Below are 25,899 nucleotides of genomic sequence, written 5' to 3' on the forward strand. Positions count from 1 at the left end.
TTAATGTATCTTTTAGGATTGTTGCAAATTGTGTCTCCGATGCATTTTTGTTTGTTTAGCTTGAACCAGGTTGACCGGTCGGATTGGGTAATTGATTCAAAAAGTAATTTTGAATCTGTTAAATTGAGAGCTGGTACGAATTGGTTAGAGGTGTTTATGGGTCGGGTTGGAGTATAATATTAACATATTTTATGTTTGTCCAAGTTAGACTCACCTGAAATTTGAGTTTAAAATTTTGTTCAAATTCATCTATATTTGTAAAAGATTAATCTAAGTTAATTTTAGGCTCTTTCATATTATTTTTTAAAATTTTTAAAAAATATATTTGTATTATTATATTTTAATATTTAATACTTTTATATTTTTTTATTGTTATCTTAGTAGTATTATATATTTAGTATATGTTTATTTTTTAATGGGTTCTAAATTATATAATATATAAAAATAACATAATATAAAGTATTATAAACTTAAAATGGGCCAGGTTGGACTTTAAATGTCCAAGCTCGAGCGTAGTCAATGTTTTAAATAGGTTTAATTTTTTTGCCTAAGCATATTTTTCAGGCCTAATGTTTTCGCCCGAACTCTTCCAAATTTTGGACGGGCCTAGGGCTGTGCAAATTTCGAGTAAAATCGAATTAATTCGGTTAAATCGGTTGGTTAACCGAATTAATTCGGTCAGAGTCAGTTAACAATTTTTTGGAAGTTCGGTTAACGGTTAATTCAGTTTGAAATCGGTCAGTTAACTGAATTAACCGAACTTAATAAACAATATTATAATATATAACTATTCAGTTGAGGGTCTGACGGTTCGGTTAATTTTTTAGAAGTATAAATTAATCGGTCGGTTAATTCGGTTAATTTTTTATATGTTTTATACCTGTTTTAACCAAAAATAAAAAAAAAAACATATAAATTTCAGTTGATTCGATTAACCGACCGAATTAATCGAAAAAGTTTGGCTTGGTTTATTTTTTTTGAAAAAAAATCGGTTTGGTTAATGGTTAAGGTTTTAAAAGGGTCGATTAATTCAGTTAATGGTAGTTCGGGTCGATTAACCGATTTAACACCCCTAGACGGGCCTTCGGGCCTGGGTAAATAGCTCAACTCATGAACAAATCTAGAACCAATTGAGTTGATTAAAAAATTGGTTGAACCATTTTTTTTTGAATTTTAATAATTTTTAGTAGGATCCTGTTGATTTAATAAAAAATTGGTTGAACCACTTTTTGTGTTTTGAATTTTAATAACTTTTAGTAGGATCGATGAATCGATGGTTTTATCACTGATTTAATTTAAAAAAATATTGATTTCAAGGTGAAATTAATTTAGATATGATATGAGTATAAAAAAATGATATGACCACGTATCAACATACAAATGTTTCAAAATTTTTATGTATTTTTGGAGGGAAAATTTTATATCTTTTAATCATTAATGGATCAAAATTGAGATAAATATAAAATAACTTAAATAGAATTGTGATATGATAAAATACCCATTGGGTTAATTAAGCCCTAATTATTGGGCCTAAAATCCTCCTAAACCAAGCAAGATTTTGAAGCTAGAAGGAAAGTCCATTAGAAAATTACAAATAAAATCTTGTTTAATTTTCCCTCCTTTTCTCATCAATTTTCCCTCTCAATTTCCCAAAATAATCTAAACCCCTTAAATCAATAATCTTCTTTTCCCTTCCCTCAATTTCCGCCCATCTCTGAGATCTGAAAGGGACTTTAAGAAGAAAAGAAAATGGCGAATTACTACAATATCGATGACATTCTAGCAGAGGAAGAGGTTGATTTAACACTCTTACTTTTTTTTTTTTGCATACTGTTAAATTCTCAATTTCCGCATTTAATTTTTCTTTCCAAATCTTTTTGCACACTTCAGTTTGTTCCAGTTGTTTTTCATAAAGCAGCAAATGGAGTTATAATCGATCCAAGTTCTGAAACAAACTCCGTAAGCTTTTTTTTTTTATAATTTTCCTCTCTAACCCCGTTTTTAAGAAAGAAGGGTTAATTTATGATGTTTGGATCTTAGGTTGAACAAGGAGCAAAAGTGGAGCTTCCATTGTGGCTTGCTCAAGACTTGTACTTAAGGCAAGCCATATCCATAAGCGTCCCTGCCTGTTTCAATCAAAGGTACTTTTTCTCCCCTAAATAGCTCTCAAAAAAAGTATTCATCTTGTTAGGTATTTTGGCTGTTGTTAATATAAATTTAGCTCAATTAGTAGGTAAAAGGACTCTCGTACTTTGTTCTGAATCGAATTAGGCGAAAGTGACAAAGCTTAAAGGTATCTGGGTGGTGTCCAAAAAGAACTATACTGGGAGACGAAAGAATCACGGATCTTAACGACTGGCTTTTGGACACCCATAAGCCTTTCAATGCTTGATCATCCGAAGGTGTTCTGTATGTTGAATTTGGCTTGGTAGTACTCAATAGGTGTTTGATTTTATTTCTCAACGAACATTGTTTGGATTTTTTTGAAGCAGTAAACACTAAATAGTTATAAATTCTCACATAAGTCTGTCTATCTGCAGCGGGAGGATGATGATTAATTATTTGATAGTCCCACATCTATTTTTTTAATGTGTTGATTTACGTGCTTGCAAAGTTATCTTTGTGCTAATGATGTTTTTCTAAATGTATATTTTTAATATGTCCAGAACACGGCTGGAAATCCAAGCTGATGCTGCTTGTGTGGATCTTAAATCTCGATCTCCATATTTTTATGAGTTTGGATGCAAGATAGCACCACTGTGAGTCTCTCCGTCAGTCCTTATAGTATCTTTTAGAATCTATGCTATTTGGATTCGAGTGTAAGCGTCAAGTACTAAGTATATTATCCAACACGGGTTTAGTTAAAATTTTCTGAGTATTCTTTTTTATGTATTTAGAGGATCCTTAAAGGTTACGTCCTCATGGATTGAAGAATCCAAGCAACGTAGGATCCATGCTTTTAGTTCATCTCTAGGCTGTCTGGCCAGTAGACCTTCTAAATCCAACTGGTCCAACAAGATTGTTTCAAATTGGTATCTAGAGAGTCTTTAAAGGATTATATATATATATATGTTTGAGCACAATTGTCCGATATTAATACTTAAAGAAGTCCGAGTAACATAATGAAAAATGGATTTCTCAGTCGCCACTTTGTGATGGGATAGGGTTGGTGATAAAACCATTGAAATCTTGCTCTTATCGGCATTCAAGATCAGATATAAGGAGATCTTAACCAAGGCATATACTGCAGCATACACAACGGCTTCGAAATTCTTGACCCTTCTAACAAAAGAAGAATCAAATTGTGAGAATCCTTTTCCTTTATTTGAAGCTTATTTCTTTCACTGCTATGCCTCCTTTAGATGTATAAACATTACAATTCTGCTATGTTATCCTTAGGTACGAGTGTTAGGTACAAATATGTGCTTGACATGAGTACAACCAAATTTTTGCAAGTTTTTCCTTGTATTTGGAGGATTCTTAGAAGTTATATCATCATATTCATATGTCGAGCATAAGCATTGCGTATGGGTATTTCGAGAAAGATTGCGAGTTGAACAACATAGCCATTATGTTTTGTTCATCTTTGTAGTGTATGAAGCAGCTCAAGTTTCGATGTCGGCCTTTAAGAAGTGGCGGATGGGCGGCCCCAGGCTTCAAAGAGCTTCAGTTCTTGGAAGGAAAAGGAGGTCATTTGAATAAGTTGATATCCTAACCTCAAGATGCCTCTCATAAAGGTAACATATTCACTTATAGTTTGCCGACTGAAATTGATGAAAAATGTCGTTCACATGTATATCAATATTATATTTGTTTATGTTATTCGGATTCGTGAGTTTAATTAGGTTAACCTAATTTGATAATTGAAGTATTTGAGTTTAATTAGTTTAATAGCATATGATAAAAGAGTTTCAATTATTGAATTTAAATTTTACTTTTAAATTATTCTAAATAAAATCATTTGGGTTAATATAATCTTTTGAACTTTAACATAATTTAAGTTTTAAAATACTAGATAATTTTTCATTTGTTTAGCAGCTAATTTGGGCGTGATGTGGAGTATATTTAAATTATATGTATTAAATTGTAAATATATGCATTTATTATATGAAAATTTTAAATTTGGTATGATAAAAAAGTTTAGTATTAATAAAATTTAAGAGGATCAATTTTTTTGACATTTCAAATCTAAGTTATAAATCTAAGATAGTTTTGCTTGCTTTAGATTGGGTTTGGGTTTGAATTTTTTATCTCAGGTCGGTTTGGTTTAATTGTTTTATTATTTAAAAATAATAAAAAATATATAAAATATTTATATAATTAAATTTAAATAATTTTTTAAAAAATATTAATTTCATATTTGTTCTTTGTAATACAATGTTTGGAAATTATTTATAGTTTTTTAACTCTTAAAAAGGAGGATGATGTGTTTTAGCATATACAAATTCACATCTTTCTGTATTGATAATAATATTAATGTAATTTGAGTTTTCAATTTTTATTTTTTTTAATAATAAAAATGATCATTTGAGTCAACTTGGGTGGAAGAGGCTTAAACTTTGGTTTAAAATTTTTTTGAAATTAGGCATTGGTTTGGGGTATGAACATTTTTATATTAACAAGCTAACATGTATTTTACATATATTTTAGGTTAGATTTGAGTTGGTATTTAAAGATAGAGTTAATGGAACAATTTAATTGATTTGATATTAATATTTGAAAATTTAATTAGAATGTTTTAAGGTTAAATTAATTTAAAATTTAAAAGGTATAATACTTATTTAACTCTTTTAACTTTATAAAAAAATTATTTGAGTTATTTATTTAATTTTTCATCTCTTTTAGTTAGGAGAGATTGATTTGGTTGAATTTTTTAGATTTTTTTGAATTGTTCTTTATAATTTGGTCTAGTTCGGTTTTTGAATTTTTTATATTAATTTTTTAGACTTATTTTGACAAAATGAGTTTTATTTTATTTATTTTGAATATTATTTGATAAAATTTTAAGATCGTTTCATAAATATGTTTAAAAAATAAGATCTTTTCAAGAACTTTAAATTATTTTTACAATTTTAAATATAAAATATTTATTTTTATATCACGAAAAAATAAAATTAATTATATATATTAAATAAAAAAATAAAATTTGGTTCGATTTTGGGTAATTGTAATTTTTTAACTTGTATTTCATAGAATGTCCAAATATTTGGTTTGGATTGATTTCCAAGTTGGTCAGTTTTTTGAGATGGTTGGAAAAGTTAATGTTAACTTTGTTGACATGATAATTTACATGTAGGTTACATTAATAATTAATTATTTTTTAAAAAATTAAAAATTATAGACTATTATTATAATTTGTGTTATTAAATGGATTTTAAATTTTTAAAAATTTTAATAAATTTTAAATTTTTTGAATTTAAAAAAAATAAAATAATTAATTGTTGACATAGACATACATGGATGTTATGTTAATAAAATTAACAGATTAATTTTTTTATACATTTTGAGAGTAATTTAACAAATAATATAAATTTAAGGGTTAAAAGCAAAAACTTAAAATACTTTTTTTCTTTTAAATAAAATTGAAGAGTCAAACAAATTACTATACCAATTTTAAATGTACATAAAACTAAAGCAAGAGGGAGCTATATTATTATTGGGAGATATTTTGGGTATAAAAAAGGGGGACTTTTCCACTTTTTAATTGAAGTACGCCGTAAGATATTTGTTATGAGCCTTATAACCAGTCTCATGTTTGGCGCGTGGTTTTATCTACATTTGATATCAGATCTGGTGTATTCTTCTAACAACAGTTATGCTGCAATATATATTTTAAATAGTTTTTTTATTTTACTTATTTGGAATATCATATATTTGTAATATTGCATCTAGGTTTAATACTTTTTGCTATTTAGTTTATCACTTTTATACTTATAATATTTATTTTATTAGTTTGACACCTAAACTTTCATTCTGTATACCTGTTACTCAATCTATATTTTTTATTAAAAAAATTTCCCATTCAATCTCAAATTCCTTAAAAATATATAATTTTTTTTAAAAAAATACAAAACAACCCTAAAAATTTGCAGAACATGCCATAAATTTCTAAAATTTTATAAAAAAACCAAAAATTCCAAACAATTCTTTTTTACATTTTATGAAAATTTTTAATTTTTTATGAGTTTCTCATACTTATAACTTTTTAAAATATTTTTTATAATTTTCAAAAATAAATTATGATTTTTTTGGTTATTTTTTAATTCTGTAAGTCTTAAGATTTTGGGTTTTTTAATGAATTTTAAATTTTTTAGATTTTTCAAAAAAATTTAAGTCTTTTTTAGTTTTTGTCTTAACACGTAGTAGTGTGTCATTGGTTGGCTTAACATTTTTATAAACAAAAAATTGGATTTGGGAAACAAGAATTACAAAATGAAAGGATAGGAGCTAAACTGATGAAAAAAGAAGTACAAGGGCTAAATTGATTAAAAAATAGTGCATGTACTAAAGTGATAATTCAATTATAATATAGGGGCTAAAAGAGATATTAAACCTTGTATATAAGTATTAAAATATAGTAAAGTATTGCAAAATTATGAAAAAAAATAAACGTGATGATATGAAATATTGCTTTTGAAATAGGAAAATAATTTTTTATTGATGTAACACCTTGTTAACTGATCCGATCGTTAGGTTTGAGTTATAAGGTGTCACATTTGTTATTGAAGTAACTACAATCAAATTATATTTAATTACAAATTGTCAAGTGTTTAAGTGTTCAAGTATAACGAAGACCGTGTATAAAATGATGCATAATCATTTTCGAGTCTTATACGAGTTTATGAAAGTTCTTTTACTAACTCAGGGACATAATATGACTAATTATAAGGATTTCAAAAATTTGGGTTGACATTGCGACGTCGGGAATTCTTCGTCTTGATGCAACTCTCTATGTTGTGCTCGTCATGACCTTGGAGCAACAGCTTTGCCACGAGAATTTTGCCCTGTTCCTTGTTGCAACGCTAGGGTTTGTCATCGCAACGTGACAACCTGTTACTTCCAAAATCAACTTAATACAAGTTTAAAATGACTTGAAAACCTTTATATCTATTACTATGCCATCAAATCAAATTGTGCCTAAATTAGTATTGTTTAAACATTGATTTTCAAGGCTAAATTTCAAACATTACATGTCTAAAAACCATCAAAATTCCATACCAAACATGACCTTTAACTTAGAACTCAAAGCAACTAGATGAGTACATTCAGACACAATCTTTAAACATTAACATGAGACTACATCATATACAACTTAACCATTTAGAAACATTTAACCAAGTCCCTAGGTACATGCTATAAAACTAAAATGAAATACAATTTACAAATTTTATTGAGTCGTAAACGGTAGTCTATATGCTGACTTTAAGTCCCAAGGCTTCAAGAAATACCTAAACTTGTACATGAAGAAAACAAAACTGTACGCTGAGCGATAAATCTCAGTGGTACCTTCATGATTCAAGATAATGTAAATATTTACAATGATCATGTATAACACCATTACACAATTTAGCCAAATTATAATATACCAATCTAACAATATCACATCATAGATACGATGGAGTATATAAATATGACAAATAACTAATGCATTTGTCAATATTTGCAAGGCAAATAACCTATACATACCATTTGACAATTACCATTTGTCAATATTAGCTAACACTATCAAACATCTTTATATGCAATTAACTTTATACTATTCATATTCCATGGTAATCATATTATTTATCTTGCTTTCATACCATCCAAACTCTTTTTTTTTTGGAGTCTATCAACTTATTTATATTTATTTCGGTATCATATTCTATTGTCAAACTATTTCTTTACATATTCAAGTTTTTCAAATTCTAATTAGGATGTTACACCTAATGAGACCCTAATAAAATGGACTCTGATATTGGGTAAACTACACCACACCAGATAGCTTGTAGGAGCTTAAACTACAACACATTAAGGTACCGAAGTACAAAGCTTGGAGGCATCAAATGCATTTTCATATGCTAATACATCCTTCCACCACACCAGATTATACTCGATGATCCGCAACAAATGATAGATCTTGGTATAACATGTAATGATCTCCGTACAAACACATATTTACAAGCCTGCATTGGCATGCCAATCATATCCTAACCTTTTACTAAGTTTACATGGGCATCAAATATATATATGTAAACATTTCCATACCTATAATCATCTTGCTCGCATATTCATTCCATGTATTCGGTCACATATGCATTTCATACTTTTTATATTGTTCTATTGCATAATAATATTTTGCAATTTAGTACATATATTGTTTTTCGGTCAAATTCACAATCACAACCCCATTTCATCATCAAACACATATTACATATTATATATTACATATTACATATTATAAGATATATTTCAATATAATTTTCATATCACATATCATAATTTAAGTATTTCATATCATTTCCCATTTTATTCATTTTAGTCCTCTACCTCAATATTCCATATCAAATTCTTGTGAGAGTAAAATTATGCTCTTAAAATTATTTGAAAAAAAAATAATTTTTATTTTCAAATAATAGAAAAGATTGCTTAATTTTATCATAAGAAGACAATTTTTTTTGGGTTATGATGTAAATTTACCACCATACTATAAGTGAATATTGAAATTTGCCATTATATTTTATTTTGATTGATGTTAGTCATTATACTTCAAAAATTTTATCCTTCAACTTTTATGTGATCGAAATTAGCCACTAAAATTTGAATTTTAATTCATTTTACCACCAAATTTAATTTTTTAAAGAAAATTTTACCATTAGATATTGATTTTAATTATTTAAAAACAAAATTTAATGGAAAAATATTATTTCAAATGTTTTTATTTTAATAGTAAACATTAAGCTACTTTATAAAATTATTAAAAATCCCCATGGATAGAGCCAAAGTTCAAAATTTAGAGATAGCATTATTGGAAGAGACAACGCGTACACTAAACATAGACTATGAAAAAGACATGATGAATACAAAAAAAAATTATTAAAAATTATAAATTAACTTCAAATTTTTATTTAATGGTAAAAAGACTTGAAAATTTTTAAAAATATAAAAAAGAATACTTTATTTTTTATAAATAACAATTTTTGTTAATAATTCATAATTCATAATTAATAATATGTTAATTAATTATTTTTAATTATTTAAATAAAATATTTAAAGTATTTTTATTAAATTTAATTTAAGTTAAAATTGAATAGTAAAATTTAATAAAAAAAAAAGTTAAACTTTAGTTTCAAAATTTATTTGGTAAGTATCAACAAAAACGATAGTAATACAAAAATCTAACTGAGCGAACAGCTTATACCATTTAGGAAAGATATTTTAACGCACGTGACAGTATGGCGGTTTATATTGTTATCCGTAAAAAATAAATATATTCTTCACACTCGCTCTGGTCGCGCGTGAAATTAAACATTTCTTTTTCCCAAACTCCACCGCTTTCCTATGCTTGAAGAAATTTATACCCCAAAACTCCCCTCTTCTATCTCTGCAACAAACTCAACTCTGAAACCTCAAAAAAATGGTCTAATCGCCATTTTCCTTACATGTAAAAAGACCAAAGACAGTTCTTCTTTTTAAGAATCGAAAACCATGGCGATCACCCCAACAAACAGCAGCAGTAACAAGAAGAAACTGAAACAGCAAGCGAAACAAGATTCAGAGGATGTGAATGGAGACCCTGAAATTTGGGCATCATTTGATCAAAGTTTCAAGCAAGTTCAGTCGGTTTTAGACCGGAACCGTGTGTTGATCCAACAGGTCAACGACAACCATCAGTCGAAGATCCCCCACAACATGGTCGAAAACGTTGCACTTATTCAAGAACTCAACGGGAACATCTCCAAGGTTGTCTCTCTTTACTCTGATTTGTCTTCAAATTTCTCCACCGCCTTTCACAATGATGATGAGCAACCCAAGAATAGTGATTGATTCCATGAGAGAAGGATGAATTTTGGTTGAGCAAAAAAAAAAAAAAAAACCCCTTAAGTTCTTAGTATTTTCTTAGTTATTTACTATGTTTTTTTGTTGCTTGTGTTTTGTGTTCTAAGTTGATGATCTATGGGAATGGACACTGTCTTGTTTGAAACATGTTTGAGATAATATTTGACTTTGTGGATTTTGAAATCAACACAATGATGAAGAATCCAAGAATGGGGATTGATTCTATGATGGAGGGCTGAATTTTTATTGAACAAAAAACAAATTAAAAAAAAAAGAAAAATTCTTAAGCTTTTTTAGTATCTCCTTAAATAAAAATGAATGTTTTTAGGTATTTATTGTGATTTTGTTTGAAGCTGTTGGTCCATGTAAATTACTTGCTTTTGTGTGTGTGTGTGTGTTTTAAGGTGAGGATATATGGGGAGAGTGCTTATTGAGTTATTGTCATATTTGAGATAATGTTGGACTTTGTGGTATTTTTGGTATAAAGGATGCATTAAGATGCCACATCATCTATATCCCTTCGCCAACAGTTTAATGACATATCAATATTTTTATCCTGAAAAAGAAAATGTAAATAAAAATTCTGAAATTCAGGATAAATTTTCTGACGTGACATTAAACTATTGGAAAATGATAAAATCCATGTTTCATACTATCCTTTTGGGATTTGGATGTTATTTGAAATTTGTTTAAACATGTTTGAGACAGTGAAAGGAATTGTAAATGCTGGATTTTAAATTCAGATTTGCTTAAACATGTTTGAGAAAGTGAAGGAGGTTGTAGATACTGAGATTTTGCTGGAACATGTTGGAGATAATGTTGGATTTTATGTACCTTTTTGTATGGTCAGTCAAATCGATTTGCTGTCTTAATGATGGCTATGTAACTGAAGAATGCTTCTTTTTCTAGATGAATAGTTTTGCTTGTAGATTAAGCTTCCATCTTTACTAACGTTTTGGTATGAGGATCGTATACGAGTGTGTATTTACTACGAATATTTTTAAATTATCTTTTATGTATTTTGAATTTCGGATATTTTAAATTTTGTGTTAAGATTCACGTCCATTAATATTCAATATAACGATCATCACTTATTAAATATAAAAATCAACTTGTGAATGGTGATTAAACATGTATTGAATAATAATATAGAGAAAAACAAATCTGTAATAAATGGGATTTTGATCTAATCCAATGGGAGTGGTTTTTTTTTCCCCCTTTTTGAAATTAGATTTCGGGTGAGACGGGTTAATTTTTTATGTTGGATCTGGTTGAATTTAGATGCTATTTGAGATATAAATTTTGATTTTGTATAATTATACACATGAAATTTTGATTGTAGTCCAAATGTATTTATGAAACTCTAATTTTGATTTAATTAAATACATTGTTAAAGAAATAAATACATCAAGTTATGTATATATTGAATAAATATAATTATTTGCATATACAATGTCGTAAAGTACCGGCAAAAGAGCCGGTTGAGCGTAAGCTCGATTGGCATAGATGTTGTTGTCAATGCAGGAGGACGTGAGTCTAGAGACCAAGATGCTATAATTGTTGCTAGAGCAATTATAATCTAATTCAATTCATTTTAAGGCATAATTAAATTTGAGTCTATATGTTTCATATTTATTTCTGAGTCATATATGATTTATAATAGCTTTCTACACAATCTAAGATCGAATTGGGATTGAAATTCAAAATTTGCAAAATTTTAGGGTGATGTCGCAACATCGAGTTTTCACATTACGATGTCACTTGCTGACTTTACTAAATTGAATGATCGTCGCGACGTGCTCCTTTCCACTTTTCAACATTTTTCACTTAAATCGTTGTCCAGAAATTAAAATTTAACTTATCCAATTCATTATACATCAAGTCCACATAATATAACATGTTATTCGATCAAAGATAACATAGTTTATAAAATCCTTTACTCTTATAAAAAATAGTTTATTCCTTCTATTTATCAATCATTTGAGACTCTCTTAATTCATTTTATAACAAGCACTCACTTAGTATCTCGACAATACATTTGAACTTCTCTTATTTATTAATAAATGCATCGTTTGCACCAATTTCTTAACATTAGAACTTTTCTATTATTTTTCCTTTTCGTCCTTTATGTACATGTAATTATGCGAGAATTTATTGCTTTTAGTATTGTATGCCTATATGCAACATTAATTTCAACTTTACTATTTATGTAATTTTAGTAAAATTGTCCACTTGAATAGCAATCACTAAATTATTTATATCTTGGTCTACAGTAGTCCAAATTAAAGTCTGTTTGTTGCTTTTGAATTTAAGCTCAATGACCTTTATACCATACAGATTTCAGAATTTCTTCTTATGCCAATTAATACAGCAAATTGTTTTCGTAGGTTTCCCTTTTTAATATTACAATTATTTTTAAATTAATCTCGATTCAATCATACAAATTTTACAAAGTGACTCGATTTAGGAATCAACAACATTTAAACCATAAAACAATAAAAAAAATGAAATACAGGTAAAACTAAATTAACGTATCAAAGTTAATATGAAAATTATTACCCGTAAAAAAAAGTAAAACAAAAACAAGAAAAATATGGCGCTATTATAAAACAATGTCCGATTCTCGTTATTTGCTACAAGAGGAAACAGAGAACGTTAAGCTCGAACGATCCAGCTTGAAATGCTGCATTTTCCAAGGACCTGGGAAAATAAATAATAAAATTAAAAATTAAAAAAAAAAAAACTCTTAATCTCTCTCAAGTCTCTTCATTGAATCTTCCTTCATGAAAAAGAGTAAAAAATCCCAGAAAGGAGTAACATCCAACGACAAAAACAAAGGAATGGGGAAGGAAAAGGAAAGGGAGAAGAAGTCAAGTAGCCTTGAAAGTGGAAGCTACAATTACAAGATGTTCAGCTTCTTCAACAGGAAGTTCAAGATCAATGAAGTGGAGCCACCTTCTGACGTCAACAAGGCCTTTTCTTTATTCACCGATGAAGGTTCCACACATATGACCCCCGAGCAACTTAGACGGTTCATGTCGGTCCACCAGTGTGAGGTTAGCACCCGACTCGAAGATGCTCAGAATATCATTGAACAGGTTGTGAACAGGAGACACCATATCACCAAATTCGCCAGACACACCCTCAATGTTGAAGATTTCTTTCATTTTTTGCTTTCCGATGATCTCAATGGCCCCATTCGTACTCAGGTCATCTTTTTTCTTTCTCCCAATCATGGATCTTTGTTGTTTCCATTTTTTGTTTGTTGAAGTTTTGTGTTCGACGAATTGTGTGAATGAAAACATGATTCTTTAAAAACCCTTCAAATATACAAAATTCCTTAAGTTGTTTGTTGATTTAATAGGTTTAAAGGTGTGATAAATGAAATGTCATTTTGCAGGTACACCATGATATGAGTGCACCATTGTCGCATTATTTCATATATACAGGGCATAATTCCTATCTAACTGGGAATCAACTCAGCAGTGATTGTAGTGAGGTTCCAATTATCAAGGCTTTGCAAAATGGTGTTCGAGTTATCGAACTTGATCTTTGGCCCTCTAAAGATGAAATTCTTGTCCTTCATGGAAGGTAATGTAAGCTTGAGTTAATCATAATCAGATCTTTGAATAGGTCTACCAGAATCATAAACAGTATCTTCTTGTGTATGAAATTATAGGACCTTGACAACTCCGGTGTCATTTATCCAATGTTTGACATCCATTAAAGAGTATGCTTTTGTTAGTTCCCCTTATCCAGTTATTATTACATTGGAAGATCATCTTACTCCAGAATTGCAAGCTAAAGCTGCAGATGTTAGTCTTCCATTTTTTCCCTTTCGAGTTTTCTATTTTTCTACGATGATCGGAAATGATTTCAATCATATATTTTTGTAGATGATCACTCAAACGTTCGAAACTATGTTGTACTATCCCGAATCTGACTTAACCGAGTTCCCTTCACCGGAATCATTGAAATACCGAATCATGATTTCAACGAAACCACCAAAAGAATATCTAGAGGTCAGGTCGAAGGACGCCTCCGAAGACGAATCATCCCCAAAGGATGACTCAGACGCAGTAAGCAGAAATTTACTATGTTATTCGAATTCTAGTGTAAGTGTTCGATTAGGATATGCATCTACAAATACAGATTTGAATTCAGATAATGAGATAACATTAGTTAATATGAATGGCATTGCAGAGTGAGAGTGATCAAGAAGATGAAGACTTTAAATCATTGCAAGCCGGGGTATCAGGATACAAGCGCTTAATAACCATACATGCAGGAAAGCCAAAGGGTTCCTTAAAGACCGCATTAAAAGAAGTTACTGATCCGGTTCGACGTCTTAGTTTGAGTGAACATCAGCTTGAAAAACTTGCCGGTTCTCATGGACTTGATATTGTAAGGTACCTAAATATCGACATTCCTTTCTTCGTTTTTTTGTTGAAATATCCATGTCCGGTACATTTTCAAATGAGTATGAAGATATAATTCTTCAAATAGAATTTAAAAGTTGAGCGTATATTAATAATTCCGAACACTTTCAGGTTTACACAGAGGAATATCCTACGAGTCTATCCAAAGGGTACTCGTTTTACCTCATCAAATTACAAACCAACTATCGGATGGATGCACGGAGCTCAAATGGTTGCATTTAACATGCAGGTTAGCTTGTTATTTGGATTTGGTTATAAGTGTTGGATATGAATACATAGATCGGATATGTTTTAATCTTTGATGATGACAGTGTAAATTGTAAAACATTTGTAATAACTAGGTATGAATGTTGTTTTTATCAGGGGTATGGAAAATCACTGTGGTTGATGCATGGCATGTTTAGAGCCAACGGAGGATGTGGTTATGTGATAAAACCTGATATTTTGACTCGATCAGCTGACGAGTTGTTTGATCCCAAAGCAACACTCTTGCCTGTGCAGAAAACGTTAAAGGTAAAATATTCTGTTACTTGGATTCGGATACTGTATATTCCTAATACGAATATCATCAACGCCTCATCTCTATATCTTTATTCGAATATATCTGAATATACTCAAATATTGTTATGATTTTTTTTCTGTAACTTAACAGGTGAAAATATATATGGGGGATGGATGGCGCTTGGACTTTAAGCACACACATTTTGATGCATACTCTCCTCCAGACTTCTATACAAAGGTTTGACAACCATTTTAGCCCACTTACCCTATCTTACTCGGATGTAAATACGAGTTTCAGTTATGAGTATGTGTTCAATGAAATATAATAAAATTTTTTGAAAACTTTATTTATTTAAAGGGTTTTTAGAAGATTATGTCATTATATCTATGTATGAATACGTATTGGACACAATGTTGAACACGAGCCACAGGGAATGAGTTGCAAACTATGTTGCTAGGGTTCTTCTTTTTTTCTTAAAGTTTCCGTATTCATTGCATATTTGGATATGATCTTCTAAAGACATAATAAAGCCTTGAAATTTGTTTAGTGTTTTTGTTGTATGTCTTCAAGGTGAGGAGAATCGGGTATTTATAAAGCATGGTTACTGTTCATCGAAGTGATGTCCTAGGTAGGTTCCATGCATGCCAACACATATGCTGTTCTAGACTTAACACGTGTTAGCTGGTTTACTCGCTTGACTTTGCACCCTCTACTTGTGAACACCTAGGGACATGTGAACTAGGGTTGCGATCCCTCCTCGCTAGCCCCTAATGTGTGGGCCGCAGGTCGGTAGTCTAGGTTATATTCGGATTTCGGGTTGGTAATGGGAAATATTATAACAAAATTATACCCGAAATTGAGTATGGTCCCTCAATTTTATGAGACATAAATGATGATTATATAACATTAATAATGGCAGATATTCATTGTGGGAGTGCCAGCAGATGAAGCTAAAAAGAAAACCAAGATAATTGAAGATGATTGGTGTCCAGTATGGGATGAAGAATTCTCTTTTCCCTTAACTGTTCCGGAACTAGCACTGCTTCGGATTGAAGTACGCGAATACGACATATCGGAGAAGGACGACTTTGGCGGCCAAACATGTTTGCCGGTACCGGAGTTAAGAACCGGGTTCCGGTCCGTCCCTCTGCATGACAAGAAGGGAGTTAAACACAAAAATGTAAGGCTGCTAATGAGGTTTGAGTTTGTATAAAATAGTGTAGCATTATCAATTAATTCATTAACCTTAACCCTCTGTACCACAATGAAGAGAATGCATATACATACATATAAATATATATGTATATGCAAAAAAGTTATCAAATGTTAAAATGTCCATGTTTCTTTTGCTCTCCTTTGAAGCAATGATGAGAAACTTTACACGCCACTCTTCTTTCAATTGTAATTATTTGGCTATATTCTGTTATTAGTCCTTGTACTTTACAAAAGTTATGGATTTAGTCCATGTATTTTAATTTGATTAATTTCAATCCTTTTACTTTTCAATTTGTTCAATTTTAGTCCTTGTACTTTCAATCTTTTGAAATAAAAAGGAAATTGAAGATTATTTTCTGTTCTCATTTGTCTAATTCCAAATTTGAGTCATGAATCATGAAGGGATTTTATTGATTTTTAATGTTTTGCACGTTAAGAATGTAATAGAAATAGGATAGGTCAAACTAAAGCATTAAAATATTATTCATTACACATAGCGTTTATGTTATATTTTATGAGTACTAGAAAGTTGGATGTGGTTTTGAAGTTTGAGCATATTATGAACTAATTTAGTAATTTACCCTTCATTTAAATAAAAAAACATTTTTTTTAAACTTGGAAAGTTATCAATTCATAAGATTAATCAACCTCCAAAGCTTTCCAGATAGTTCCAGTTCATGAAAGATCCAAAATATTCTTTGACAGAAACAAAGAAGAATATATATATAGCAGATAATAAATAGGGATATTAAAAATTTATTAATTAAGTCTATTGTCTTAACTCAATTGATATCGATATTGTTGTCAATGTAGGAGAATGTGGGTTTGAGTGTGTTGAAGTATTATCCTTTTATTTAAAGGTTTGAGCTAGAAGTGCTCATAAGTCGGGTCAGGCCTAAGTATGATATTTTGTCCAACCTGAAATATGAGTCTAAAATTTTATCCAAATTAATTTATATTTACAAAAGATTAACCCAAGCCTATTTTAGGCTCACCTATATGATTTTTTTAATTTTTTTAAAAATATTTATATGATTTTATTTTAATATTTAATAAAATTTTATACATTTTTTATTTATTGAAAGTTTTTATATAGCCATCTTAATATTATTTTAATGTTTATATTAGATAGTATTATATATTTAGTATATTTTTATTTTTTTAATGTATTCTAAATTATAAAATATATAAAAATAACATAATATAAAGTATAATAAACTTAAAAACGGGCTAGGTCAGGTCAAACTCGGACCTTGAATGTTCAAACTCGAGCTCAACCCATATTTTAAACAGACCTAATTTTTTTTTGTTTAAGTTTATTTTTCGAACCTAATATTTTTATTCAAATCTTTTCAAATTTCAAGTTGACTTTTGCTTCTGAACGAATAACCCAACTCATAAACAGGTCAAGTTAGAGAGAAGCTATGGATTTAGATATTATATTAAAAAGATTAAGGACATATAATAAAATTTATGTTAAAAAAATACATTGATTAATAAAACGAATAAAACACGTCTTTTACACTTAAAAAGAAAGACGCGTCTTTCACACTGTTGAAAAAAAAGCCAAACGGTATACCTCAGCCAGCGATAAAAATAACAGAATCCGTCCATAAATAAATTATAAATAAAAGGACAAACACAATCTCTATACCTACGATATATATAAAGTCACGCTGACACGTGGCACACATCACCACACTCTTTTTGATTTATAAAAATGGTTTATTTTCATTTTTAGTCCTTTTAATATGGTGAAATTTGATATTTAATCTATATTTTAATTTCTAACATAGTCTGGTCCCTATATTTTTATAATGTTATTACCTAGTTCAAATAGTTAATATTGTTAACTTTTTAATTATATTGTTATTTGGTTATATATAATTTGAAAGTAAATTTTTAAATCTAAAAAGTAGAGGGATTAAATTCTTAAAAATAAAAGTAGGAGGACTAAATTTCAAATGTATGAAATGTAGAGACTTAAAGTTATGGTTGTTTGAATTTGGATATGATATTGAATCCCAAATATATTAATACTAAACCAATCAAATATTTTATTTGGATATGATGTGAATCATATTTAGAACATTTGGATCAAATTATAAGTATATGTACCTATCGACTATTACATGAACAATTCAGATCTAACATATTAAAAAATAAATAGGGTTAATAAAATTTAGGAAGGTTAATTATTTTTTAACACGTCAAATCTAAGTTGTCCATACAATAAGTGTACACGATTGTGTAAATTTAATTCATATATCTTAAATATGCTCCATGTTAGACCCGAGCTGGTGTTTAACGCCCAAGCTTATGATTAGATTGACATAAGAACCCGATTGATACACTATTAATACAATGAGAATTCAATTAAAATGTTTTAAAGTTTGAGAACTAATTTAAATTTTTAATAATAAGACAAGGGTTTCTTGTGAAATTAACCTAAAATCTCACATAACTTATCTCATTGGACTTATGAAATACTAAGAGATAAAGCTTAAAGACGACAAATCGTGAAATCATATAAACGTAAGTAACCATGGCGATGCCAACTGTCCACTGGGGTCCACGAATTAAGACTGTCTGTGGGACCCAACATGTCTCATCCTACTTTTCTGGGAAAAAAAAAGGGAAAGATGATAAGCATAACAACAAGAACAACCTTGGCAGTTTAGGAACTTAAAATCCAGACAGTGCAGATTTGCAGGTTGTTTTCTGGGAATTTTAGGGGAAACCCAATGTCGAAACAAACATACAGGGTGTGCTTTTGCTTCAGGAGGAGGTTTAGGGTTGCAGTGTCAGAGGCACCAGAGGAGATCAAGCGGGTGTTTGAGCAGTACTCTGAGAATGGGATGATGTCCATTGATGCACTCCACAGGTTCTTAGTTGAATTCCAGAAAGAAGATAAGGCTACCAGAGAAGATGCTCAGAAAATTGTTGATAGTGTTAAGCATTTTCATAGAAAGGGTCTAAATCTTGAAGGCTTTTTTAAGTATCTCTTTGCTGATATCAATCCTCCTCTGGCTTCTCTTGGGGTAATTTCTTTCTTAAAAAAACAACTTTTTTTTTCTCTTTTTTGTTGTTTAGTTGTGGTTGAAATGTTGATTGGTTTGGTTCCACTTTAGATTATTATGTTTTTGTTTGGTTGCTAGGAAATTTTGGGAGAAAATTGGAATTATTTAAGTACTATGTGATCTTTGAGTTTACTTCCTATTTGGGTTTTCTGCAATAAACTCAGCTGAACTTAAATTGGGAACTTTTCTTCTTATCCTTCTACTTTTGAGTTAGGGCTGTAAATTGTAATTTAGATGAACACAAGCTGTAAAAAGCTCGAGTTTGACTCAAATTAGAAGCTTGGATCAAGCTCAATCGAGTTTTACTTTAGAGCTCAAGCTTGATTCGAAATAAAAATCGAGCTGCACAAGCTAGCTAGATTATCATACTTCACTTAAACTCGATTAATCCTATAATTTATACTCTTTTCTTTCCAATTTTGATATTGTTTTTAGGGTTTAGTTTTCCTTTTTTGTAATTTAATTGGTATTGAATGTTTGTGTTTGGTTGCTGAGAAAATTTGGGATAAAAAGGAAGTCTTGGATATATGATATTTGAGTTTATATTTCCTATTTGGGTTTCACCTTTGAGTAGGAAAATTCGGTATCTTTGTATGGGATTTCAATGAAACTAATTACTTATTTTCAGCTCAGTAATTAGTGTATATTGGCTGAATTGCTTTGTTGCTTTCATACCATTGAAAATGCCCCGATTTCTCGGAAAATGCTTTTACTTCTAGTTAAAATATACCGTTACATGCTTTTGAACTTGTCTCAATGAAGGAAATGAATTTAGGATTGTTGTTCCCATCCGAGTTTTCGTGATACCCCTATTCACCATTCAATTTGTAATTTGGTTCACAAAACAAATTCTTCGATTTTCTATACTTTTGTGCTATTGTCGTTTATGTCGTATTCATTTCTTTGTATTCAGGTCCACCATGATATGAATGCTCCTTTGTCACATTATTTCATACATACCGGTCACAATTCCTATCTTACTGGGAATCAACTCAGTAGTGACTGCAGCGATGTCCCAATCATAAATGCACTTAAGAGAGGTGTGAGAGTGATAGAATTAGATATATGGCCAAATTCCACGAAAGATGATGTCGATGTTCTTCATGGAAGGTATATATATTCTTAAACTGCAAATCATTTTGTGAAATGATAATAAATAGTTTACCGAACTCGTAATTTCATTATAACGGTTTGCTCATTCACCTGAGCTGGTATCTCGGGCTTGTTCTATGATGAAAAAACATGACTAATTCGACTAACCATGTGAGCTCCCTCGACTGTAGCTAATTGTTTTTAATGTTTTAAAATTAGCAATTTTGGTTCAAGAGGAAAATGAATAATTTTCTTCGTGTAGGACTTTGACTACTCCTGTGGAACTCATCAAGTGTTTGAGGTCTATTAAGGAGTATGCTTTTGTTGCGTCAGAATACCCGGTTGTTATAACACTAGAAGATCATCTTACCCCAGATCTTCAGGCTAAAGTTGCTGAGGTGAGTCTCTTGGAGCTTATTGATGGGAAATTTAAATGGCTAGTGTTACCATAATTTACGCTTCTGTGGCTAACTTCTAGATGGTGACTCAAACCTTTGGAGACATCCTGTTTTCACCTGGCTCGGAATGCCTGAAGGAATTCCCGTCTCCAGAATCATTGAAAGGACGCATAATCATATCTACTAAACCTCCAAAGGAATACCTTGAGGCCAAAGAAGTTAAGGAAAATGAGAACGATCCAGAGAGGGTTAAGGCTAGTGATGAAGAAGCTTGGGGAAAAGAAGTTCCGGACCTTCTCAAAGACGATTACAAGGTCTCTAAGATCCTGAGTGTGATCTTAATACTTCAAATCGAGACTACTAGCTGTACCAGTAAAGTTTACAATTCACTTACCCCATTTAATCTTTTATGACAGAATGACTTGGGTGAAGAAGATGAGGAAGATCTCGATGACGATGGAGATAAGTCACAACATGCTTTAGCACCGGAATATAAACGTTTAATTGCTATTCATGCCGGAAAGCCAAAGGGAGGATTAGAAGAGTGTCTAAGGGTGGATCCCGATAAAGTAAGACGTCTTAGCATGAGTGAGCAACAACTTGAAAATGCTGCGATTACTCACGGAAAAGAAATTGTCAGGTATTTCGTAAACAATTTGGCAAATTACATACTAATTGTTATTTGTTTTTCGATTATATCTATATATAAATTTCCCTTTTTCTGTTGTTTGTACTGCTATAGGTTTACACAGCGGAATATTCTTAGGGTATATCCGAGGGGTACACGTGTCGACTCTTCCAATTACAACCCATTAATCGGATGGATGCATGGAGCTCAAATGGTCGCATTTAATATGCAGGTCAAATGCTGTTGATTATCCTAGACTTGCTCAAATATTAGAGTGGAATTAGACGAATGCTCACTTAAGTTGATGTATGTTAGTATGCTTCTGTGAATCCTAAGATTTGGTTACTTTCTTGTTGGCATGTAAAAGGGTTATGGAAGATCTTTATGGTTGATGCATGGAATGTTCAAAGCCAACGGGGGATGCGGATACTTGAAAAAACCCGATTTCCTATTGAATCCTAACAAAGTCTTTGATCCAAATGTCAAGTTACCGGTTAAAAAAATTTTGAAGGTTAGTGTCTTTTATGCCCATAAGATCTGAGTTCTTTGGCTTTTTTTTTTTTTTAAACTCCGAGTGCTAATTTCTCGATCTTGTTTTCGGAAGGTAACTATGTATATGGGCGAAGGGTGGTATTATGATTTTCATCACACTCATTTTGATGCGTATTCTCCTCCGGACTTTTATGCAAGGGTAAGTTAATAAACCTACATATCCGGCAATACCTCTGGTAGAACCCGGTCAGTGTAAAAATAACAATATTCATCTTGAAATTTGATTAATTTGTGCCCAGGTGGGGATTGCTGGAGTTCCGTTCGATTCAGTGATGAAGAAAACAAAGACATTAGAAGACAATTGGGTGCCTTGTTGGAACGAGGAATTCGAGTTCTGTCTAACTGTCCCAGAACTGGCTCTACTTCGGGTAGAAGTGCATGAATACGACATGTCTGAAAAGGATGACTTTGGAGGCCAAACATGCCTACCAATTTCGGAGCTAAGAAGTGGTATCCGAGCAGTTCCCCTCAACAGCCGCAAGGGCGAGAAATACAGCTCTGTAAAGCTCCTCATGCGCTTTGAATTCTTCGACCCATAGGCACCCGACGTTGAGTTCTGGTCCATACTTCCAAACCAACCTTCAATCTGTTTGACGGGATGTGAGCTTGTGTGCAGTTTTACCGTATACGTTACATGTTTGCTGCTTGTTTATATTACACGGACTTGGGTGCGATATTTTTAATTTTTTCCTTCTTTTTCTCGGATTGCTTCTATCATTGCCGTGTGTAATTAGCCATGTTTGTAATTATGTCTCCGAATCTTACCGTTTATTGTTTAATTAGCAAATGAAATAATCCCCGTATTTGAATGCTTTTCGAATTTATTGCATGCTACTGTTTAAAAATTGGTGACAGTTATAAGTGATCACATATACCTCGTACTGACGTACATAAACTTGTTATAGAGTAATTTTACCTGAATATGTCAATTATATTAGTTTATTGTTTTATTATAAATTAAATATAAAACTAATAAAAACTAAATATGTAAATATATTATCAAATTTATAATTGCAAATAACAGAAAAGGTACTTAACAGACTCTTATTTTTGTTATGGAGCAAATTTACCATCCACATTTCAATTTCGAGTCAAATTACTTGATTTGTTTTTGGCTCTTATCTGGTATACTATGGGTAAAATTACCACAAAACCCATTTTACTATATTTTGGATAGCATTTTGCAGCACGTTTGGTTCGCTGTATTAGAATAGATGCGTAATAGCAAATCAATTGTTTGGTTGAATGCAATGGAATAGAGGCGTAATAGTATTGTTGTGTTTGGTTGAATGGAATAGAGGTGTAATAGCATAATGAAAAAAACTAAAATGACTAGAATACCCTTAGCATAAATTTGTTTGGGTAAATAATTATTGTTATTGTTATTTAAATTTTAATAAGATTATTAATATCAATAATAAATAATTTAATCATATTTAAACATAAATTATTATTAAATATATTCTAATTAAAATATATAATTTAATAAAATTCTTAATAATCAATATTCTTATATGAATTTACTCAAATCATAATATATGATAAAATAAAATATAATTTAACATAATTATTATTAAATATATTATAATTAAAATATATAATTTAATAAAATTCTTAATAATTAATATTCTTATATGAATTTACTTAAATCATAATATATGATACTATAAAATATAATTTAACATAATTATTATTAAATATATTTTAATTAAAATATATGATTTAATAAAATTTAAAATAATTATAACTAATAAATTTTCTTATATGAATTTGTATAATTTAAAATAATTATTATTAAATATAATTTAATAATAATATATAATTTCATAAAATTCTTGATAATAAATTTTTTTATATGAATTTATATAATTTAAAATAATTAATATTAAATATAATTTAATAATTATATATAATTTCATAAAATTCTTGATAATAAATTTTCTTATATGAATTTATATAATTTAAAATAATTAATATTAAATATAATTTAATAATGATATATAATTTCATATAATTCTTAATAATAAATGTTCTTATATGAATTTACTAAAATCATAATATAACTTGAGAATTATATTCTGCATAAACATAATTAACTTATATTAAGAAAATGTTAGATGAAAATGAAATTTTACATCATAATCCATATGTTATATAGTTTTACAACATCAAAAAGTTTGAACATTGATTTTTAATGGTCAGAAAGAAATCTTCTGACCCATTCCAATCGCGCAGCAAAAGGTAAACTAAAGAAAACGAGTATTTGAGTTGGATGATATGGAATTTTACTCAAAGCTCGATACCGCTCATCGTCGGTTAAACCTTCAGTGGCCCATAAGGTTGAATATAAATTTGTAGCTTTCTCTTGGATGATCTGGAATTCTTCAGACTTCTGCTGAACGACCACATCGGAGGCAATACTCCTACTGATTTGATCACCAATGGCCCGCATGTTTTCGGCCAATAAAGTGACAGCCTCATTAAATGAAGAAGACATATTATCACGAGCATCAGATTTCTTCTTTTTCTTGTTTGAAGATGAGGAACCCCCTTGGTCTCTATCTCGTCGCGGCTCCGCAGCAGAAACATCCATGTCATCCAAAGAGACGTCAGCTTCGCAGTCATAGAATGAGTTTCTCTCTTCATCCATATCTGTAGTAGGTACAGCCTCAGCATTTATTTCTTCAAGAACATCAGCAGCTGTTTGAGCATCTTTCCCAGTCGCTTGATCTCTTGTGTATATGGCAGTAAGCTGGTTGTAGTAAGGGAAAATACGATGTCTGAATTGAGCGGCTTCTTTGTGACTCTAAAAAAATGAGGAAATCATATTAGTTATAAGTTTGGTAAAAATAAGATAGTAAAGACTTGAAATAATTCTTACCTTTAAATAGGAGTCCCAAACCACATCTTCAGCAACAATGAGCTACCTATACTCGTCCCAACCAAAATCGCTATTGTTTTGGCCATTAAGCATGTCATAGACGATTGACCACTCCCTTTTTAGTAACCTAATCATCGATTCAATATTAGGTTTCGCCTTCAACATTGCATTTGGTAAAGCCTTTTGTAGCACTCTTTCCAACTCGTTTAAATAATCGGCTTTGAACCCGGTATCAGCATTAAATGTTCCAACATTGTGCAAGTCCACCATGCAGGAAACCAATGCTGCATCTTCTTCTGGAACCCATTTTCTTTTGGTTCCTCGAGAAGCTTGAGAAGAAGCATTTGATTTTGGAACACCTGACATAATTATCTTAAGAAAAAAAAATTATATTAATTACTATTAATATCATGAATCAAAAACAAATTATATTAATTACTATTAATATCATGAATCAAAAGGTGAACACTTTATAAAATTATAATTAAGTTCAATATCATGAATCAAAAGCTCAATACTAAATTTAAAATTATAACACATGTTGAATGAAAAGAAATTAAATTATAATTCAACAAGTTTAGTACAATAGAAAAATCAATTCAAACACCACAAAAGTTTCACAAATAATAACATAAACAAATTAACTCAAACTCATTTTGTCCCTAAACCTAACTAATTTCTAGGTGCTTGCCATTCATTGAACATTTGGTTGGCTAGTTCCATCCTCCAAATAGCCCAAGCATCCGATGGATGAATATTTGCGATATTCGGTTCATCGTCATCCACCACATTACTAGGTAATCCTTCTCCCACCTTCGCTTCAATAAGATCAATACTCATATGTGTTCGAATAAAATTATGGAGCAAACAAAATGCAATAATAATTCTATTGTGCACCCTTACAGGATAGAATGATGGACTCCTAAGTATTCCCCATCTAATTTTTAATAACCCAAAGCATCTTTCAATAACATTACGTGCTGAGGCATGTTTCATATTAAAAAACTCTTGCGGAGAACTTGGCTGATAGCCCTGACGCCACTCGTTCAAATAATATCGTTGTCCTCTAAAAGG

The 25,899-nt window shown here is 30.3% G+C and overlaps 4 protein-coding genes across 5 annotated transcripts; all 4 read left to right on the plus strand.

The window, feature by feature from the left end:
- The first annotated feature begins 1,613 nt into the window (after positions 1-1,613).
- LOC107900442 (DNA replication complex GINS protein PSF3) lies at positions 1,614-3,918 on the plus strand. The gene is made up of 6 exons (XM_016826042.2): positions 1,614-1,794; positions 1,891-1,959; positions 2,041-2,141; positions 2,667-2,759; positions 3,165-3,304; positions 3,593-3,918. The coding sequence occupies exons 1-6, from the start codon at positions 1,750-1,752 to the stop codon at positions 3,700-3,702; spliced, it is 558 nt and encodes a 185-aa protein (XP_016681531.1). The 5' UTR covers positions 1,614-1,749; the 3' UTR covers positions 3,703-3,918.
- Positions 3,919-9,492: 5,574 nt separating this feature from the next.
- LOC121218578 (protein EARLY FLOWERING 4) lies at positions 9,493-10,183 on the plus strand. The gene has a single exon (XM_041096014.1). The coding sequence runs from the start codon at positions 9,688-9,690 to the stop codon at positions 10,024-10,026; it is 339 nt and encodes a 112-aa protein (XP_040951948.1). The 5' UTR covers positions 9,493-9,687; the 3' UTR covers positions 10,027-10,183.
- Positions 10,184-12,669: 2,486 nt separating this feature from the next.
- Positions 12,670-16,485, plus strand: LOC107900444 (phosphoinositide phospholipase C 6). 2 transcript variants are annotated; one of them, XM_016826045.2, is made up of 9 exons: positions 12,670-13,247; positions 13,439-13,629; positions 13,718-13,853; positions 13,935-14,153; positions 14,242-14,447; positions 14,589-14,706; positions 14,841-14,990; positions 15,130-15,216; positions 15,899-16,485. In XM_016826045.2, exons 1-9 carry the CDS (start codon positions 12,822-12,824, stop codon positions 16,190-16,192), a joined length of 1,827 nt encoding a protein of 608 aa, XP_016681534.1. In that variant the 5' UTR covers positions 12,670-12,821; the 3' UTR covers positions 16,193-16,485. The 2 variants fall into 2 exon arrangements, with proteins under 2 accessions (XP_016681534.1, XP_016681535.1); XM_016826046.2 differs by having other exon boundaries at positions 13,935-14,117.
- A 2,337-nt stretch (positions 16,486-18,822) lies between these two features.
- LOC107900445 (phosphoinositide phospholipase C 2-like) lies at positions 18,823-22,745 on the plus strand. The gene is made up of 9 exons (NM_001326886.1): positions 18,823-19,235; positions 20,188-20,384; positions 20,629-20,764; positions 20,845-21,078; positions 21,181-21,404; positions 21,507-21,624; positions 21,760-21,903; positions 21,997-22,083; positions 22,184-22,745. Exons 1-9 carry the CDS (start codon positions 18,939-18,941, stop codon positions 22,481-22,483), a joined length of 1,737 nt encoding a protein of 578 aa, NP_001313815.1. The 5' UTR covers positions 18,823-18,938; the 3' UTR covers positions 22,484-22,745.
- The last annotated feature ends 3,154 nt before the right edge of the window (positions 22,746-25,899 follow it).

This window comes from Gossypium hirsutum, chromosome D06, assembly GCF_007990345.1.
Source record: "Gossypium hirsutum isolate 1008001.06 chromosome D06, Gossypium_hirsutum_v2.1, whole genome shotgun sequence".
Classification (NCBI taxonomy): domain Eukaryota; kingdom Viridiplantae; phylum Streptophyta; class Magnoliopsida; order Malvales; family Malvaceae; genus Gossypium; species Gossypium hirsutum.